The sequence below is a fragment of the Engraulis encrasicolus genome, chromosome 11, assembly GCF_034702125.1.
Source record: "Engraulis encrasicolus isolate BLACKSEA-1 chromosome 11, IST_EnEncr_1.0, whole genome shotgun sequence".
NCBI lineage: Eukaryota > Metazoa > Chordata > Actinopteri > Clupeiformes > Engraulidae > Engraulis > Engraulis encrasicolus.
Window position 1 is genome coordinate 50,297,341 of NC_085867.1, and position 21,482 is coordinate 50,318,822.

Here is a 21,482-nt window from a genome sequence, read left to right on the forward strand (position 1 = left end):
TTGTGCCTGAGGCTACCTCCGCGTTTTCGATTACATTTTCATCTACTGTAAATGTACATTCCACATATACCCTGATTTTTTTTAAACATTGGCATATTTTTTGGAAATTTGGTCTGTCTTCAGTTCACCCCAATGTACACCGCTGAGTGCCTGGCCCTTGCAGGAGGTCACAAGGTCAGATCATGTTGTTGCCATTTTAACATTATCAAGATGCAATACATAGGCTAGTATTTATTTCAGCTTGACTTTCGAAGTGCTGTTTACAAATCTTGAACATGTTGACGGCTGTGTAGGTTGCGTCTGTTGTGCTTTCTAGCTGCTTCATCACTGTCAGTTACTCACGCAGTCCATTAATAGAAGTGAGACGGTAGTTGGTGCGCAGTTTGCGTTTTGGTGGCAGCCAGACTAGAAGCTAGCTACCCTTCATTCCTATCAAATGGCAGCCTCTCGCCGTTAGTGCGCTAGAAGAACACAAGTGACACTTCGTTCGGACAAACAACCCCGGGAAGATGCGGATCTTACGTTCGTGAATTCGTAAGGAAAACAGAAGAGGATAAAGAAGGATTAGTTATCTAAACAGAGATCGTTCTTGTGAGATAAAATTGTTGACCTCACTGGGTAAGAAAACGCTATGTTAGCCAGCTAGTTAGCAAGCTAGCCCACCGCTGCTTTCCGCTGTTGCCTCCCTCCACGAGGGTTTGCCTCCCCCAATAAGCTGCATCCCCCCTCCGTTGTGGCCCCAAGCCCTTCCGAGGCTTTCTGTTGCCTGCTGCAGTGTGTGTGGTCATGAAAAGCTGCTTTTGTCTGAAAAGGAAGGACGCTGTGCCGCGAACAGTTAAGTGTATGACAAGCTGAAGCGAATAGCTGATCTCACCTGTGTGCTGTTTGTATTTGTTTACTAGCCTTTTCAATATTGCTTGCCCTGTGTACGGTACCAACAGTGTACACAGCGAGACATGTTTTGAGTTATTGCTAGCTAACGTTGGGTGGCTAGTCCATTATTTAGCCATGTTTACATGCCAGCTGGTTGGTCACTGTTAATGAGGTTTCAATGTACAACTTGGGATATGGGTTGACTATATCCACACAGTTATTTCTTACAAGCTAGTTAACATAGCATTAATCCACTCATGAATACGTGTGTACTGAATGTTGATTGCAGTGGTGCACTTGCTAGCAAGCTATCTTACTTCTCTCGTCAGTTTCACCTTGCTGTAATGGCTTGGGTGGTTCTAGTTCTCAACGAAATGGCAAGCTATCCCTAGGTATTTCGGCTAACGTTATGGGAAATAATAGCCAGCTATATTGCTAATAACCACTATGCATCAGTGCTTGCTTGGGTGGCACCTAAACAGAGCGACACAGCCCATTATTCAATCCAAAACCGGTGTTCTGTCGGCCTGTTTCTTCCAATTCAGGTTTAGTTCTACACGATCATATTCAAATACGTTGTAGGCATATGCTAAATCTGCTGGTTGTATTTCTGATAATAGAGATAACCATGACCTGTGCGAGGCCAGTGTTTTGACTTACTAGGTTTGGGCTTGCAACATCTTGTTAGCTGGCAACGAATTGTTGCTGCCATGCCCTAAAGGCAGCTCCAATTTGTGATTCTGCTCCATTGTATAGAATGTCGAGTGTTAGTGAATGCAGGTACAAGTAGAAGCTAACAAGATCTGATATGATGCTAGAGATATAAAGATCTAAAAGAGACATCAGAATGCACCAGTATAGAGCTACCTGGCACTAGTATTTTGTTCAATTTGAGTTGTTTACTCATTTCTAGACATTAAATTAGTGTTGTAGTTACATGGACAAGAATGCCAGTCCTTTAAAATGTCATGGTGGTGATCTCTTCTATTTGCCTGGATTTCTCAAGATTCTAACATGTCAACATTTGTTTCCTACTTGTACATTGACACCGATGCCACATATTAATGTAAGGAAAACCTGTCAGTCAATTACTATCAAAATAGGAATCTCTGCAGGGTCAGTTTGATCTTGATAACACTTTGATTAAATCTGGTATCTTGAAAAGTGGAACCACAAAAGTAAATCGAATAAGACACACCGTGTAATGTGCTTATCTAAAACTTAAAATTTATGGCTGTCGTGGGGATGGATATACAACAGGGTGCATGACGAAAGTCACATGTCTTTCATTTCTCTATAGATTCCAGTTGGATGCCCATCAAAACAGGAGATTCCTGTCTTATGTCGTATGTTATCTTGCATCATTTAACATATCAAACTCTGACCTTGCATGAGTGGCGTGGAATGGAGATGAATGCTTATGTCGCTATTCTGTGCTGCAGTTTGATCACAGTCTCAAATGCAGCAGACTGGTCTCATGTAGGATGGCTTTTCCGACTGTGTGTGTGGTGTTGGGGAGTTGTGTGAAAAAACGTTGGCGGAAACAAACGAGGCGTAACAAGCAGCACTCCTGGGAGATGGGGAGGAGAGCGCCCGGCGAGTTTCCCTTTACTGTGTGTTTGCTTACACTCATTCCCTCCCCACCACCACCACCTGTGCAAATACGCACGCTTAGAATCCACTTTCTTTCTTCCAGGGGAGAGAGAAAAGGTGGAATTCCACAACAGTTGAGTAAGCAGCAGCCACGGCTCAGCTCAGTACAGCTCAGTCTAGCCTGCCCCCCCTGCTCCCCGGGAGTCATGGGAACCTCTCCCCCCTTACTTCAGCCCTCCTCCTCCTCCTCCTTCACCACCTCTTTCTCCAGCTGAGCTAGCTGCCACCTTTCCTGTACCTCCCAGGCTCGCGCTACAAACTGAAACGAGACCCACTTACTTAATGGCATCCTTATTCCCCCCAAGTGCCATGTTTCTCTCACTCTATCACTTTCCATCTTGCAGTTCTCTATGCTTGCTGCCTGTGGTTGAGTCTTGTGTTATGAGCACAAGGCCAAGAGCCTTTTGGCTGGCCATGTTTCTTTCCTCCTTTTTGCCCACTCCTGTGTCCTGGTTAGGTCTCGCTGGTCTCTCATTGTCTTCACTGAAGGAATTTGGCCACACCAAAGCTTTTTCAACCAGAGCAGAGGCATTCCCCACTCCCCCATACACACACCAGGCCTCCAGAGTATGAGCTGCTGTTGTAGACAAACATAGAGCGATTACCTCGATGTCTTGGACCAGAGCACTTTCTAAGAAGGGTCATGATTAACAAATGTGCTTGACCGGTCTGTGCACCACAGAACGCAGACACCTTTTGGCTCACTGAAGCACAAGCTTCACCCTGCAGGCTGCTGAATTTAGTTTTCAAGTCCGTTCGTAAGTCTGTGTTTCTTTTCAAGTCTGCCGTTAGAGACAAAACAGGGTAACTCCATTCTCTTGCATGCCCTGCATGAGCCAGGTGTTGACAGGCTAGTGACTGTGGTTTTTAAAGAGGCTGTATAGCTGGAGGCATGTGGTGAAACGGTATACAAAATGTGTGCGGCCTTAGATGGATGTGTCAGCTCAGCTGTGATGAATGAATAATATTTTAGGTCTGGCAAAAGGACCTGGAGGTCTGACAAAAGAATAGAACTCGTCCAAATGTCACGGGCGGACAAAAAAACAAGCCAGTAGATTGGTTCTGCAATGTATACTTTGATGGCAGTGTTAAAGTGTATCACCTTCTGACATTTTTAACTTGCCTCAAGGGCAAGGCTGGCAGCGACCTTACTTCAAGGGTAGAGCGAAACTAAGATGTGGTAACTGCTGTCAGGCATTTCTCACAGGTACTGTCAGAGAATGATCTCATTGTGTTTGGTCCCGCCCAGCCTGAGTCAAGGCAGGTGTGTCAGGTGACTTAACAAACAAGACTTGTGTCCCCTCCTTGTGCCAAGTTTTCCTCAATCTCTCTCTCTCTCTCCCAAACCTGTCCTCTGCCATACCTGTTTGTGCCAAATTTGCCATTCTCTCTCTCTCTCGCTCTACCTCTGTGCTACCTTTTTGTGCCAAACGTTCCCCGTTCTCTCCCTGTCTGTCTCTTTTTCTCTTTCTGTCTTGCACACTCACTTAAGCACAAGTCTTATTTACCTTGTCCTAGCCGCACACACACTCAACTCAGATGCCATTCTTTAAGACGGCCCGTTTTGTTAGCGCTTCAGGACTGGGGTGCCGGGTCGCCAAGGAGATGCCAGGCCTTCCCCTTGTTGCCTAGCTGCCATGCTAAAAGCACCCCCGCCGCTCGGCCCCGGACAAGCTGCTCTGCATTAGTATGCCACAGCCTCCTCTCCTCATGTCATACAGCACTGGTCTGGGGACATCCTGAAAGAAGGCAGCAGAGAACTTGAGACTCTTGCAGCATGTTCTTTCTTATACATTGTGATGTAAGACCCATGAAGAATGTGAAGGATTAAACAAAAGCGAGCTAGAAGCCTGCCTCCCGGTCCCAGAGACTGCCAAGTATGGGGTGCTTATCTGTATCAGTCTGAATCTGAGCAGACAACCCGGCGTCTGCACTCTCTTTTTCTGATGGCTGCAGATTGCAAGACTCCTTGTCCTGCATGGCCAAGAGTACTATTGAACTTTTCAAATCCCAGTCAAGCACTGTTGTAGAGTGAAAAAAAAGTCAAAATCCACCAAGCTACTAAAAAAATCTTTGACCTTCAACACAGCTGCCTTTTTAGTTTGGAAGGCTTGGGTGCCCTTTTTAAATCACGGTCACATCGAGTTTGTTCATGTTTGTTGTTTCTTGATGTCATCATCGCCCACATGTGCTAAAGCACAGCTGCAAGTTTTTTTGTAGTTTTTTTCTGGCCTTGTCCTCGTCATTTGCTTAGCTGTTTGTTCTCAACCATCTCCTTGAAAGACCAAATCTCCTTGCAAGTCCTCCTAATTCAAAGGGGATTATACAGATCACATAGTTTTGGTTCAGTCTGTCTTCGGTGTCTGTCAGAAGACATCCTTCAGAGCACTGCTACACCCAGCCACCCACTCTGAACCTCAGATGTGTGTACAAACTGGCTGAGGGCTGAGGAACTCTATTCCCACCCTCTAATCACACACACACACACACACACACACACACACACACACACACACACACTGCACCTCCAGCAGTATCCCAACGCTACCTGTTTCTCTATTCCTCCTACTCAGCAGTGCAGTGGTGGGAGAATTTAAGATGTGAATCTGTGCTGTTGTGACACGCTCATACATCTTTGTTGCTTTCATATGTTAATATAAAGGAGTCCACACAGTGTGTGCCGCTCTGTTTATTTCCGTTATTCGTCTTAGTATGTGGAGACCTTTGTTAGGGTTTGAACTCAAGTTTAAAGGGGCACAGCTTACTTGCTGTTTAGACCTGCCTTGAGAATAGCGTTCAAGTGCTGGACACTGGTCATACAGGAAAGTGTGTGCGCGTGTGTGTGTGCGTGTGCGTGTGCGTGTGTGTGTGTGTGTGTGTGTGTGTGTGTGTGTGTGTGTGTGTGTGTGTGTGTTTGTGTGTGTGTGTGTGTGTGTGCGTGTGCGTGTGCGCGCTAGTTTGTGCGCATGTGTTCATCTGTCAGCTAATAAACTTCAGCAGTGGTGCAGCTTTGCAAGTTTTGCAGCAGTCTTATCCTTCTAACCGGCACGTTGTCCTCAATTCTCCTCTTGCTAATTGCTCATCTTTCTCAGCCCTTTCTGTAGTGCACTCGGCTATTGGCTTTGTAACCTGTCATCCTTGTCTTGTCGAGCCTTATCCCCTTTGGAACACAGCCCAAGCATTGCTACTAACCCTACAACCCACAAGTGTTTGTGTCTTGTGCAGTCTTATCCCCTGAATGACAACCTCAGCTTTCAGCCGCTGGCTCAGTGTTGCTTTTGTGCTCGTGGATCTGATATAATGAGCGTGTTCAGTTAGGGTGAAGTTTATAATTTGTCTCTTTCTCTTTCTCTCTGTCTATGTCTCTGTCTCTCTCCTCCTCCTCCTGCCCAATAGAAATCCTCCGTGATGCCAGAGGTACGGGACCTGTCGGACGCACTGCCTGAGTTACCCATGGATCCCATTACCGGGGTCGGAGTTGTCGCCTCCCGAAACAGGGCGCCCACTGGATATGATGTGGTAAGGACGTAGTGTGTACATTTCAGTTGTGATCTAAAATGCCCAAAAGTTGTGATATTTTTAATATTGACTTTACTGAAAATAATGGCTGTTAAGACATTGAGGCGGCCTTTCTGTCAAGTGAATTTTGGAGCAACGTTAAATTACTGATGAAAAAACAAAGTTGTGAAAAAGTTGCAAATCACACTATCGCAAGTTCCTGGAGGGACTGACATTCGTGTGCGTGTATGTGTGTTTAGATCAGTCGGGAAAAAAACTCGTACACCTCATTTACCGATGCAGAAGTAAACACTTTTCATGCACGTACTCTTATCGGTACCTACATACCCACCAGGCCTCAAGTTGTGAGGCATGATGCCATCAAGTCTGAAATGTAATCAAAAGCTCTTCAGTGATTACTGCCTATATTTTCCCCTCTGTATTTTCCATAGAACATAGTGGGGTGTTTTTTTGCATTTGGAGAACTGGTTGGAGTAAACGCATGGTTCTGATGCTTCAGTTGCTTTGGTTGTGTTTTGTTGTGTTGTGTGTGTGCATGCATTCTGCAAGGGCCAGCCACCTTCACCCCGTTAAGATCAGAGTGTGTGTCTGTCACATGAGAGCAGGCATGAGGCGGTGGCCTCCCCCCTGAGAGGCGGCGAGGGGAGTTCAGCACTGTGGTGCTGTGGAGCGTTACTTGGGGGACTAGGCCTCTGGACCATGTCTATTTTCAGCCACCAGAGCAGTGAGAAGTAGGCCAGCCCAGAGGCCTGTCTGCCCAGTAGAGATGCTGGGAGGATGTTGATGAGGTGTGTGGGGGGGTTGCATTTGTGTAGTGTGTATGTGTTTTTGTGGTGAGGGCTGGTATATGGATTCAGCATATTAAAAGCGCCAGGCTGGGGAGTGGACCAGACGCACACGCTTTGAGTTGTTTTCTTCTCACCCCTTCCATCTGGACCCTGTTTCTCAAAAACATCATTGCTAAATGCTAATCAGTTAGCAACTCAGTAGGACGCCATTCGGAAATTGCACTGCAACCAAATAAGTAACTTAGTTAGCAACAACCATGTCAAGAAACGCACCCCCTCTTTCGCTTTCACTTTCAACTTATTTACCTCTCCCCTCTCCTTTCCTGTTCACAAATTCACTTCTAGGGAACATGCAAACCTTTGCATGTTGGCATTACACCACAATGGTGCAACAGTACTCAATGGTACTCATCAGCCGGCGGTGTTGGTCTCGCTTTATGTTCTGTCTTCCTTGAGTCAGTTGGTCGTCACAACAGAATTGAATACCTACTTGAAGTGAAAACCAGGTTCCTGTAATGCCTCTTGATGCTGTTGGCCTTAGTTGACCTTAATGCTTTATTGACTAAGTTAAAGGACTGTAGCTGCTGCATGGTTGGTTATACACAGAGTGAAAATATTAAGCACCCCCCCAACCCCCACCCCAGCCCTCTACACACACTACCTCACCCTGTCTGTGCTCATAAGAAGGAAAGCCTTGCTCTTCTACATGTATGTAGTACACACACACACACACACACACACACACAGGCGTGCGCACACTCCTCCCCAACACTTTGATCGTTCCCAATGAAGTGCTCTTCTGGCCAAGCATCAAAGACATTCCCTGCAGAGAGAGGGCAGGGGAGGGGAAACGTGAGCTGTGGCGCAACTGATCGATGTCACCTGACCTAATAAGACTCTCAGGCATGTGCACACATGAACACACACACACACACACACACCTCAGGTATGAGGCCTTGGTATTGGGGGGCCTCAATCTAGGGGAAATGTGGCCCCTTACACATTCAAGTCCACACCCCTGAGTAGGCTAGACACACACACACACACACACACACACACACACACACACACACACACACACACACACACACACACACACACACACACACACACACACACACACAGGCATGAGTCAGTGATGTCTGGGGGGCTCAGTCTAAGGAGAATGTGACTCCACACCCCTCAGTAGACCCATACACATGGAGGGGTGCTCGGTTTTACCTGGAATGTGGCCCCACACATTCAAGCCCACACCCCTCAGTAGGTCAGCAAAGTGTGCTGACTTAATTCGCCACAGCACACCCATTAAAATCATTAACATTATGCTGCACGTCTCGGGATTAGGTGTGAGCCGCAACACGGTTCTCTGTCGGCCTGAAAACTACTATCGGCGGCCTCCAATCTCCATGCACAATCTGCCTCCTGACTGCCCTCATCCAGCTTTTGAATCCTGCATTGGCCCTCTCTGCGCACAGCTCAGCTAGCTTCACAGAGCAGGGGAATGGCACAGTAACGGGGCCTGGGACGAGTCTGCGCCCTGATGGAATTGAAGGGATGGGGCGAGAGGAGAGGAGAAAGCAACGATGCCAACAATACAGCTAGTGTTGGGAGCGGGTGAAAGAGCCAGGCAACCTCTCTGCCTGGTGGATGGGGCACACAAGCCCACAACATCCCACCCCTTTTGGCCTCCCACTTCTTCCCCATTGACACAGCGCCGTCCCGGGAGTGGATGAGAGTCGGGACTGAAGGGAGAGGGGTGAGGGGCATAACGAGCAAGTGACATAGAGAGAGAGAGAGAGGGAGAGCTTGTATTGTTTCCCATCGGAACAGTGGATTACTTGTTTGTGCTCCGGTCTCTCCGGTCTGGCTAATCTGCCCGCTGTCTCGTGGGTTGACCTCTGCCTGGCGCTCTGTGATCTAGACCCTTCTACTCGTTCACTTTCTCTCTCTCTCTCTCTCTCTCTCTCTCTCTCTCTCTCTCTCTCTCTCTCTCTCTCTCTCTCTCTCTCTCTCTCTCTCTCTCTCTGCTTCAATTGCCTGCGCTCTCCGTCGTTGTTTAACTGAACTTCCTTCCCCGTGGCCCTCTCTCTTTTCAGAGTAGTGCCGGATGAATACCCTCATTGTAATCCCCTGTCATTGTTTCCAAGCGCATCTTTCCGCCCTCCCATTCTACACACACACACACACACACACACATACACACAGCCTTTCTACAGTGGGCATCAGACAGACAGTCTGAACACACATCAGAGATTTCTGCTGCTTTGTCCAACATCCGACGACTGTACCAGAGCCAAACATCACCTTCATTAGGTCGTGGGCCAAGCGGCCATTAACCGCCCCGTGTTTTCACAAGCCATGTCTGTCTGCTCTGCAAGTGTCAAGTCAAAGCAGTGGAGAAGCCATGGGCCTATGATGGGAGACTAAATGTCTTTTACACAGAAAGAGAAGAATCACAACACAGTCACTGTCAGTAGTACCAAGTTACAAGATTGCTGTGTGGAGAAGGGGGCTAGAATCGGTTACTTAATTTAGACCATCTTGTAAAATTATTCATTTTTGGTAGGGTCACTATTCTTTTCTACACAGACCGGAGTAGACAGTAGACAGAGACAGTGTCTGTGTGGTTTCTGTGTCACACTCCCAACATCGTTTTCACTGTCAATTGTCTCAAGGACAAGATGGCATGTGTGGCAAATAAAAATCTTGAACCTTGAAGTGTGCCACAGCTGTGGTGAAGGGGCGCGTCTCTTGAGCAGACTGTGCGATGTCACGAGGAAAGCACCTCAGGAGGCCCCTGGGAAAACAAGGAGGGTGTGGACATGGACAAGCACTCTCTCTGCATAATTTCACAGAGCATTGTTTTTGCACCTCTTGTTGACTTTAAATCCAGCCAGACTAGAAAAAGCAAATTCACATGGCTGACTGGTGTAGTGTGCAGTGTTGCCAGATTGGGCTGTTTCCCGCCCAATATATTAGGATGGCCGTGTGCGGGTAAAAATGGCATTTAGCAGAAAAACCAGCCCAATTTTTGCCATAGAAATCAATAGAATTGGGCGGGATTTTGTGGTTCTAGGCGGGTTTTGAGCATTTTTTGGGCTGGAAATCATCAGCCTCATCTGGCAACTCTGGTAGTGTGTGGGGGAAAGAGGAGGAGAGGTAGAGAGATCAGTGTGTTTCCTCTTTCCTTGTTCAGACACGCATCCCTCTCTTGTCTAAACCACATGGCCTTCAGTCACACACACACACACACACACACACACACACACACACACACACACACACACACACACACACACACACACACACACTTACAGCCCACCCAAGAAGGCGCTCACACACAAGCGTTTGAAGAAGGGGACAAAGCATGAAAGGGGGCGAGACGGAGAAAGGGGAGAGAGGGATGGAGAGAATGAAAGAGTTGGAAGAAGGGAAGGCAGTGGGTGTAGTGGCAGCAGGTTCCCTCCTCAGTGGGGTTTCCTCTTCCCTTTTCACTCCTTCATCCTCCTTTCATCGGGCCCTTAGCAGGATGCGGTGTGCACTGACCTGGGAACAGGAGCGCACGTGAGGGTGGAAGCCATGGACCCCAATGGGTCGATTCATTCGGCTTTCGCCCTCTCTTTCTCAGTGGCGCTCTTGTCTCTTTATTTCCTTCTTTCTTTCACTTTCACTCCTTTTACCCCATTCATTCATTCCGTCGGTCCGTTCTTTTATTCATCTTTCTTTTTTGGCCTGCTAGCTCCTCTGACTGGCCTGGCTGACTTTTAGCTTCTTTTGGTGTCACACTTCTTTCTTTCCCCTTTTTCTTTGTCCCCTTGTTGTCCACTCCGTTTCCCTTTTTTTTGCTCCTCTTTTTTGCCCTTTCCCCCTTTTTCTCTACCTTTTTTGTGTGTCTGCACACCGCTCAACTTCCATATTACTATCAGCCTTTCTGAAATGTTTTTCTGCCCTCTTTACAAGATAGAGACCACTAGGGCTGTGCAATATATCGTATTTATATCGCGATATCAATATTCATCATATATCGTGATATCAATATCAAAATTCATATATCGTGATATTTTGTCATTTGTCATTTGCAACGCTACGGTGCAGTATGGCAGCCAAAGGATTAAGCAAAACGCAGGGGTGGTACATCAGAAGTAGCTCTACGTCGAGAAAAATAGACGCCTCTCGAGTCTCTCGCTCTCCTCAAGTCTACATTCACGCAGACTTACTAGACATTATGCTACTAGAAAGCACTAGACACTAGAAAGCCATTATGCGTGCTACTCCACTACGATAATAGTGGCGGGGGTTGGGAATTTCGTATATATCGCTTAAAATATCGTGATATCAATATTTGCAGAAAATATCGTGATATTGATTTTTTCCAATATCGAGCAGCCCTAGAGACCACTCCCTGTGACAGACACACACACACACAGCAGTCAGGCTGCTCACACATCATATGTGTCATGGCACACGTCATCTTCCTCAGTATTGCCAACACATTATCTGTCATCTGTGGGTGTCATGAGTGGTATGTGGGCCCCTGATGAACGCACACACACACACACACACACACACACACACACACACACACACACACACACACACACACACACACACACACACACACACACACACACACACACACACACACACACACACGACTGGAGGAATGTGTACTATCTGTCTGAAGTTTGTTGCCATGGTGTCAGGGGAAAACTGTAAGGCAGCTTCTCCAGCTGTTTTTTCCGTTAAGTGAAGTGCACTTTTTCCCCCTCAATATCCATATCTTCCCACAACCCCCCCTTTTTAAACGCACATGCATTCACACACATAGCTTCACGCACACATGCACTCCATCAACTGTGTGCTCCCAAGACTGCCGAAAGATGGGAGTTTTAAGGGGTGCGATATAAATCTTCAGTTAAAAAAATGTAACGTGGAAGGAAGTTGTACGGTTTAGCTTTTCAGTGTAGATTTCAGTGTGAAAAGCTTGTTTGTTGGACAGGAAGGCTTTCTGATCTTTACGGACTAATTGCCAGTTAAATACAGTCATAATGTTACGAGCTGAGTGGTACTGTTATGCTTGAGAGGAATCAGGTGCGTGTACAAGTCCATGAGGAGTGAGGGAGGCCCACACACTGAAAAAGTAAACTGATGGTCTTCTGAAGGAGCTTTTAATCATATTAAGTGCAAGACCAGATGCTCCAGCATGGGGCAGCCGTGGCCTAATGATTAGGGAGTCGGTCTTGGAATCAGAAAGTTGCAGGTTCGAATCCCATACCATCCATTGATGCAGTGCCCTTGAGCAAGGCATCTAACTCCGACCTAACCCCTCCAGGGACTGTAACCAACACCCTGTAGTAACAGGAAGTCGCTTTGGATAAAAGCGTCAGCTGGGTGTAATGCAATGTTGCTTTTCTCAGTGCTCAGCTTTTGTTGCAACAACCTTTTTTTTATTTTCGCTGGTGGTCGTAGCTTTTAGTGCAGCCTGTTAATCTCACTCGACATCTCCTGTCCTTCTCCCTGCAGGTTGCCCAGACAACAGACGGGATGGACGCAGACCTGTGGAAGGACGGCCTGTTCAAGTCCAAAGTGACGCGCTACCTATGCTTCACCCGCGTCTTCTCCAAAGAGAATGTAAGTTGTCTGCAAGCACTGGCCCAATCTTCACTTGGTGGCTAGAGAAGCTTGGACTTAGAACTGGAGTGTGTGTGTCCAGCTCAGCTGGTTTCTGTGCTTGCTCTTAATATGGGCAAATGCCCATTGGGAACCAGGTTTGATTTCCGAACTGTAGTCATTTCCTAAGCTCCCATTCCTTCTCCTACACACATCCTGTGTATTTTCATTGACATATTGCAGGAAAAGCAAAACATTTTTCTTTTTTTTCTTTTTTAAACATATTACAGGAAAGACAAAAAAAGTGTTTTTTTATAAGCATTACAATAGAGAGAGCATTAACATTTTCACAGACTGCTCACAGATGTCTGGTGTAATTCTTGCTGATGGTGAAACAAAGCTGAGGCTAATGATTTCCCAGTGCTTTAACAGCAGGGCTTAGCAATCAGGAGATGAATTCTTTCCTAAGGAGACATTTCCAGCCTTTTTTTCCACTGGTGCTCTAGTTGTGTGTGTGTGTGTGTGTGTGTGTGTGTGTGTGTGTGTGTGTGTGTGTGTGTGTGTGTGTTTGTGTGTGCGCCCCCCCCACACACACTCCACACTGCAGCCTTTCATTGGCCTCATTAGACATGGGACGTCTTCATTTTTGTTTATTTCCAGCGCTGCACTCCACTCCCCAGGCTCTTAATGTTGTTTGTACTAGCCTGCTAAGACGTGAGGCTGGAATCCCCCCTCTGCCATTGCACACACACACACACACACACACACCTCACGCCTGTGTCCCATCTAGCGTGTGCACACACACACAGGCACGCACTCCTCGCGCCTGTGTCCTGTCTAGGCAGGGAGCCTGTCTGGTCTGGTTTGGTCCCCACAGCCCGTGCAGTTCCGACCCATTTCCACTTCCACAAGAAGTCCCTCGAGATTGGCAAGAGAGCCTAAACTATGGAAAGCACCAGACATTTTTTTTCAGAGATGGAGAGATTAGGTTTGCTCCACAAGCAGCTGGGATGTGCAAATGTGCACGCAAATGTTAGTGTGTGAGATGTCGTGCTGCGTGTCTCTTGAAGAGCCGCGGTGAGACCGATCTATGTTTAGGGCATGTGGGAGGTGGCTTCCTGCCAACAAAATGGCCACTCTTCATGTGTGGACTTGTCCGTCTTCGCGTGCACTGTGTGACTGTGACAAGTGCGGACACTGTAATCAGTGGAAGCAGTTTTCATCTGCCTCCTTTCACTGGGTACACGACCAGCCCTGTGGGCATCATCAACTCAGATACAAGATGCAAGGGTGTGTGTCAGCATGTAGCTGGTCTCGTTCATCGTTTGTGGTTGTTTTCACCTCAGAGCGGAATTCAGTGATGACTTAAGTTTTGCGTATCTTAGAATCAGAATCGGACACCATCTGTACGCAAAATAGACACACCTTCCTCTTCCTGAGTGTCACCCAAAACAACTAGGAAATTGCAGTGTAGCGCTTTACAAGACAACCAAAACTCCTAAATGTTCAGATATTAAGGAAGTCCAAAGAAGCCCGGACCTATAGTACTAGTTAATTGTCCAAGATGTGGACAAACTGTGTTTCACGGTAGTTCAGATAGTAGATGGATGGTTAAGAAAATAGTTTTTCTATGTTTGGTTGGCCTGGTTTATTCGCAAGGCTCCTGATGTCTGGAAAGTAGTTACTGCCACTGCTGTGCCTCCTGTGTGTGAAAGGGGGTGATTTTAAGCTCTGCATCTAATCAAATTTATCCAGAAGCTATTTTCATCCCCAGCCAAGTGTAACAGCCGTGTGTGTTGTGTGTGTTGTGTGTGTTGTGTGTGTTGTGTGTGTTGTGTGTGTGTGTGTGTTGTGTGTGTGAGATGTGGGCCTGCTGGCTAATTATAGAGAGCTCCAACAGAGCAGGCTGAATGCCTGATGTTTTGTTTCAGATGCAGTTTCAAACAAGCAGGCATCAAATCTCACAACATTTGTTTTAGTCTGTTCTTTTTCTTTCTTTCTCCCTCCTTCTTTGAATCTTGCAACCCTTTTCCCCCCTCCATCCTTTGATGGTTCTTATATCTTCTGTCTTGCCCGCTCTCTCTCTCGCTCTCTCTCTCGCTCTCTCGCTCTCGCTCTCTCTCTCTCTCTCTATCTCTCTCTCTCGCTCTCTCGCTCTCTGCAGAGTCATTTAGGTAATGTTCTGGTGGACATGAAGCTGATTGACATGAAGGACACGCTGCCTGTGGGCTTCATCCCCATCCAGGAGACGATAGACACCCGTAAGCTTCTCTATCCGTCTGTCTAGCCATCTGGCTGTTTAGCCATTTGTCTGTCTGTCTGTCTCTATCTGTCTGCCCATTTTTCTGTCTTTTCTTGTCTGTCTGTGTCTGCTAACCTTTTCTCCTGCTCCCAAGCTTTGCGATTGGATCTTATATATTGATTGTGTAGATATTTTACAAGTAAGCTTATATTTTAGACACCTTTGACATATTAATAATTAGCTGGTGAAACTTCATTGTTTCTCTGCAGTTATGGACAAACATTACCTGCTAATTTGAAATATTTTCAGACATTCTCTTTTGACCGCTGCCTTTTAAAGTCAGTGTTCCTCTTCATGTAACTTCCCTCTGGTGTCATTGTGTTACAGTAGCCTATCCTGTGTCTGCCACAATCAGCAGGAATTTAATACCTTCCTCACTAAGTAGCAGTTTGAGTCTGTTGCTTCTCGGATTCCACAGCTATGCTCTCATCGTCGCAACTATTTTCTCTCTCTCTCTCTCTCTCTCTCTCTCTGAATAATTTAGTGTTGGAGGAAAGGTAACCCTGCAGTGCTCTGGTGTTGAAATGTAGGCCTTCCCCTCAGGGCTGCAGTAGAGTCTAGTGCTCGCTACTCTTTACTTTGCAATTGATTGGCCTGCCAACTGACATGGCACCTTCTCCCCAACACTACTTCAACATACGCACACGCACTCATACACATACAGTTTCTCTCTCACCGTGTCTTTTTCTCACCTTTTCTCTCTCTCTCTCTCTCTCTCTCTCTCTCTCTCTCTCTCTCTCTCTCTCTCTCTCTCTCTCTCTCTCTCTCTCTCTCTCTCTCTCTCTCTCTCTCTCTCTCTCTCTCTCTCTCTCTCTCTCTCTCTCTGTTCTGTTCTGACTGTTTCTCTCTATACAATGTTTCCCACCTCCAGAGGAGCAGGCGTTCAGGAAGAGGAGGCTGTGCATCAAGTTCATCCCGCGGGACTCTACGGAGGCAGCCATCTGTGATGTGCGCATCCTGGGCCGCTCCAAGCAGGCCCCGCCCCAGTACACCTTCATCGGGTCAGTGCTGACGGCGCCATTACTTTTTACACCTAGCTGACACTGTAATCCAAAGTTGTGGCCCAATGGTTAGAGAGTTGGTCTTTCAATCTGGGCGTTGTTGGTTCGGGTGGAGATTGAGCTTGCAACTTTGTGATCTGCAGTCCAACTCCCTAACCATTACACCATGGCTGCAGCATCCCAATGTCAGCGCAGCACAGATAACACAACCAAGTCTATGCATGTTAGGGATGTTGAAAGTCGTACAGTGTTTCTGGGCTGGTTTTCTGGCCCCTGTCTGGGATTACTGAATTCCCAAACACCTACTTTAACAAATACACTGTCTGCAAATATTACAGCATAGTTCACATTCAATCTAGCCTGATTATCATCGACTTTCAAATATCTGTTCGAGACTTGGTTTGACCCTGTGCATAATGATTAGCGTTTTCCAAACGGCATGGTTGACCAGCCTCCCTAAGTTTGCTACTGGCCGAGGCCAGAAAAGGCTGTGCCAAAGTGTAAACCAAACATTTTCTTAGTCCCTTAGTCCTTAAACCACAGCACCGCCTCTATCCAGGGCAGCTGCTCAAAGTTGATTGGTTCCCGACGAAGCGAGTTCCCGTTTTTTTCCGGAGCTCAAAAATGATATGTATGTTGCTTATAGCCTGACTAGAAGCAACGCTGAATATGTTACAGCACCAGGAGGGCGTAGCCTGGCTACATTCAACCATGGCTTTTAATTGACCTTGAGCAACCCACATTGCTCTTGGTCAGCCCGATTAATCAAGCTCTCATTTAAGTGCAGCTAAATGCAGTAGGATGTACAGTAGTGTTTCTCAACGGGGGCTCTACAGTCCTCCAGGGGCTGTCGTGAACAATACTGCTGGGTTGGAGTTAAGAGTTACAACGTTTAAAATAGAAGTGAAAGGACAGCACAGCAGAAACTTGGCTGTTGTAATGTTTTGGGGAAACCTGAACTGGAATGTTTTGTCAATAGCCCATGCACAAGTGTACGCACACATGAATGCAATTTCAGGGAGACTGCCATTCTGCAGTGGGTCTACGGATGTTTTGCTATGGTGTGGTGTGCATTGTACTGCTACAGTTGAGCGATTGGCAAAGTTTGACCATCTGTTGTTCCATTCATAACACAAAACCCAGCTGAGTGGCAATATGATCATAGACTATCGATGAGATCTGATTAAGTTATGTGTGAGGTCTTTTCTGTGTACATTGTCTGAGATGTATGCATGTGTGTTGTGGATGCACAGCGAGGAGGGGATTGTCTGGTTGTCTCCTCATTTATTAAATACCTACCATGAGATTGGCATTAGTTGTGCATTACGAGCTGTATTTGCAATAGGAGAGATACCTGTGTGATCTTGTCTGTGTTCTCTTGCTGAGATGTGTGTGTGTGTGTGTGTGTGTTGGGTTTCCTCTGCAGGGAGCTGAACAACATGGGCATCTGGTACCGCATGGGCAAGGTGCCCCGGGCGGAGGACTCGTCTCCCGTGCTCAGCAACAACACCAATACCAACGTGCAGCCCGTCACCACCAACTCCACTCCCGCGCCTGTCATGCCCAAGTAGGCTCGCTTGCTTTCTCACCCTCCTGGTGTGTGTGTGTGTGTGCGTGCGTGCGTGCATGCGCGTGTGTGTGTGTGTGCGCGAGTGCATGTGTGTGTGCGTACGTGTGAATATGTAGGCGTGTCTCTGTACATGTGCATAACACAGTTGCCCTGATCAAGTCAAGGCAAGTCGAATTTATTTGTGCCCTCAAAGGGGAAGTTAAGTTGTAGCAAAGGTATCAAACACCCCCCAGATGATGCATCAGATAATATCTGTAAGACAAGACGCTGTCAAAATGCATAAAGGGAAATGACAAGTTAAAAGACTCATGTACAGCCTGTGTGAATTCATGTGCTTGTTTAGTTGGCCATATGGGACTGCTTAAGTGTTTTTCGTCTTTCTTTTTCATTCACACATATGACGCGCATCTGCAAATGTTCCCATACGAGCTGGTGTGCGTGCAACGTGCATGTGTCTCTGTCTGTATTAGTCTGCGTGGATATATGTGCATATCTCTCTCTGTGCATGGCGTGTACATATGTGTACATATGTGTGCACATCTGGCTGTATGTATGTGTGGAGGGGGAGCGTGTAGTGTGGTTGAGCTTTCCTTAAGGAGAGAGGAAGCGGTCGGTCGGTCGGCTGCCTGGAGACTGGGAGGGGAAGGCTGCGCTGCTCGCTCTGCATTCCAGCTGCCTGCAGTTTGGAGCGTCTGTTCCAGACAGGCCGGCCTTGACCAGTCCCCTCAGATCAGGCTCTTAGCTCCTCATACTTGTGCGATGTGCAAACACTGTTGTGGTTGGGTTCTGTTAAGCTTATTTCTTTTGTTAAGCATATGCAGTCGCACATCATTTCAGAGCACAAATAAAACAAACACATATACAAGGATACAATGTTGTTTTTATCAATAGGGACAACAAGACACTTTCACACAGAGGCCTATGATGTCAAAAGCATTCGTTGTATAGCCTGTAAACTTTGAGTGTCTGTCCCTGCCAGACCAGTACAGCTTCATGCTCTCAGACAAAATGTCAAAATGTACGAGGGAAATGGAAGGCTTTTAAAATTGCCTGTTAAGTTGACCAGCAACTTGTAATGTCTGTTCCAGGACGGGACAGCCCCGTCCTCTCAGCTCAAGGACTGCATTCCAGCTGCAGACAGCTGGGCTGTTTGTGTGTGAGAGAAGAGGTTTTTCGGACAGGGGAGAGAAAGAAAGGTAGAGCAGGATGAGAGGGAAAGAAAGAAAGAAAGAGATGCACATGCTTTGATCGCTGGGCTGGTGATGTACCAAATATGCAATGCTCTTCAGATAATGACCTAAACAAACGCTGAAGGCCGGAGAAGAGGTTTCGGTAGAACATGGAGCTAAAGAGATGTAGACCAGGATGATGGAGAGTGAGAGGCGGAGAGAGAAGGACACACTTTTGGGTTGGTCACGCACCAAATATGCACTTCACTTTCCAGATAATGACCTAAACAAACACTGAAGACCACCTGAAAGCAAAACGTTTGTGTGTGTGTGGTGTGTGTTTTCAGAGTTTGTATGTTTTTAAAGAGGTTCTCTTGTAGGGGTAAGTGCGTAAAGCGTGTTGATGTTTATTGAGGTGAGGGGCCTTCTTAAGAGGAAGAGCATGTGTGCAGAAAGAAAGGGGAGTGGCTGTGTCAGCAGCTCACTGAACCGTATACAGCCACACCGTTAAAAAAACACACGGACACACACACTGACACACACACTGACACACACACTGACACACACACACACACACACACACACACACACACACACACACACACACTTACTACTTACTCACTTACTCACTTACTCTCAGTGAATTCCTGAGGCTGTATTCATGTCTCTGTGGAAAGCGTCTTAATTTATTGAAGTCAACTAGTTGCCTGGCATTAGAGCCTTACGATCTCCTTCAGGTCACTTACCGCCATGTTGCTTGGTAACGGGGCTACTGAAGAACTCTCAACATTTTTTCTGTGGCCTGCTCAGCAACAGAAGGCTCTCAGACAAGAGCAAGGGAGCGAGAGAGAGAGGGAGGGAGGGGGAGAGAGAAAGAAAGAAGATTGAGGGAGGTGTACAAGTTGTAGTTATTTAGTTGTACTTTTTTCCTTTCATTTTTCCGTGGGCTTGGTACACTCTGTATGATCACTTTGACGATATTGTTGTTTTATTATTCATGTCAGTAAAGCATTATTGAACATTATATGGGAGGGAGAGAGAGAGAGAGAGAGGTATGACATGATCAGAGCAGGCAGTGGCGAGGCCCAGCGTGTCAGGTGTGACTTGTGGCTGAGGTGTGAGATCAGAAGGCGGGGTGGGGGTGATGGGGTGCTGTGGATGGAGGCTCCACTCTCTGGATGAGTGTGTTTGTGTAGACAGGAAGCCTGCAAAGAGCCAGCTGGTCCCTTCCCCTACTACCAGCCCTGACATCATTTCCTTGAAGCCATGCAGTCTTCCTCTCTCAACAGCACCGCTTGGGTTGGGTCTCTCTGGATCGCTCCATCTGTGTTTTTTTTTCTCTCACTCTCTGTTGCTGTTTCTTTTGCTCCATCTCTTACTCTGTCTCTCTCTCTCTCTCTCTTCCTCTCTGTCATTTGCTCTCTCTTTCATTTTCTCATTCTCTCTCTCTCTCTCACTGTCACCGCCTCTCTCCATTTCTGTTCCTCTGGCTGTCTTTCTCTTTTTTTCCTCTCTTTCTCTCTCTATCCCTCCCGTCCCCTCTGGCTTTCTCTTATCATCCGGTCTACAAGGTCCTCAGCAGTCCAATGCGCATATACTGTAAATAGACTGTGTCTGTATCCGCCCTGTGGACACAGACTCTCCCATCAGACTCTCTCTCTCTCTCTCTCTCTCTCTCTCTCTCTCTCTCTCTCTCTCTCTCTCTCTCTCTCTCTCTCCCCCCCTTCTGTGTCTTTCTTTCTTTCTTTCTTTCTTTCTTTCTGTCCCTCCTTCAGTCCCATTCTCTTCCTGTGGATGGGGGCTGATGCTCAGTGTCCTCTGTGCCAAAGCCTTCGTCCTAGCAGCCAGAGATGGAACAGGAAGCTTCTTGTTGGGTTGTCTGGTTGGGGGCCACGGACCTGCAGCATTTATTCAGCCCTGTTATTCAATTAGCGGTGCTGGAACAGAGCTGGGCTTTATTCCGCCGTTCTGACGGCGCAAGCAAGTTGATTACATGGCCAAGGAGTCTGCTCTCAGCTGGACTGAATGGCGGCGCATGGCGCAGCGTCTATCTATCTATGGGATTGGTCAGTGCTGCCAAGCGGCTGGCTGGCTGGCGAGCTGGCTGCACTGGATGAGAACATCTTGTCTCGATCTTTCATTTTTTGTGGTTGAAGGAGCAGCTGTGTAGTCACAGCTGATTGAAGCATGTGTGAGCATGTGTGGTTTATTTTGACTGAGGCTTGGTGTGTTTGTGTGTGTGTGTGCTGTGTGTGTGGTCCAGTTAATAATATTACATGATCCTCAGTCAAGACACACACACACACACACACGCGCATACAAGCACCCACTCACACACACACGCATACAAGCACCCACTCACACACACCTGCTGGTCCTTTCTGGCGTCTAGATATTTTAGACTCCTTTTTCATTTCCTCTGCTCGTCTTCAATGTATTTGAGGGGGACTGGTACAGGTGTGTGTGTACGCGTGCGTGGGTGTGTGTTGGGGGGTGGTGATGTAGAGAGGGAGAGAGAGAGGGAGGATGTGTTTTTGTCTCCTGACATCATGCTGATGTGCTAAACTTAGCACAGTCTCCACAGCAGCCACAGCACTAGTGCTTCAATCCAGCCCGGCGTGTGTTTGGGTGTCTGCGTCTCTGTGCGTGCGTGCGTGCGTGTGTGTGTGTCTGTGTGTCTGTGCTTTTGTCGCCTCCTGCTTTGCTGTAATGTGATGAGGAAGCAAGATTAGGGCACACAGCCCCATTTTACTGTGTGTGTGTGTGAGAGTCAGAGAGAGAGAGATGGGGGCTGGGAATAATCAAGGGATGGCATCCGTCTCTCTGACATCTCTTTCTTGTAAACAGGGACGTCGTGTAGTTGATTGTGCTTCTCTCTGTGGCCCTCCCTCTGCAGGCATATATCCATGACCCTGCCAGCCAGCTTCAGGAAGAGCACCACCAGGCCCGACTACGAGCACCAGAACTCCAACCTCTACGCCATCTCAGGTGAGCTGA

At 47.2% G+C, this 21,482-nt stretch overlaps 1 protein-coding gene across 3 annotated transcripts in view; it reads left to right on the forward strand.

Annotated features, from left to right (window-relative positions):
* The first annotated feature begins 353 nt into the window (after positions 1-353).
* The window catches only part of mvb12ba (multivesicular body subunit 12Ba), a 30,660-nt gene continuing 9,531 nt past the window's right edge, over positions 354-21,482 (forward strand). For 2 of the 3 annotated variants that reach the window (XM_063210853.1, XM_063210854.1), the window contains exons 1-7: positions 626-834; positions 5,923-6,045; positions 12,357-12,464; positions 14,608-14,704; positions 15,617-15,746; positions 17,173-17,313; positions 21,382-21,473. In XM_063210853.1, the coding sequence (XP_063066923.1) occupies positions 787-834; positions 5,923-6,045; positions 12,357-12,464; positions 14,608-14,704; positions 15,617-15,746; positions 17,173-17,313; positions 21,382-21,473 (739 nt within the window). In that variant the 5' untranslated portion in view covers positions 626-786. The other variant, XM_063210855.1, reaches the window with a different exon arrangement.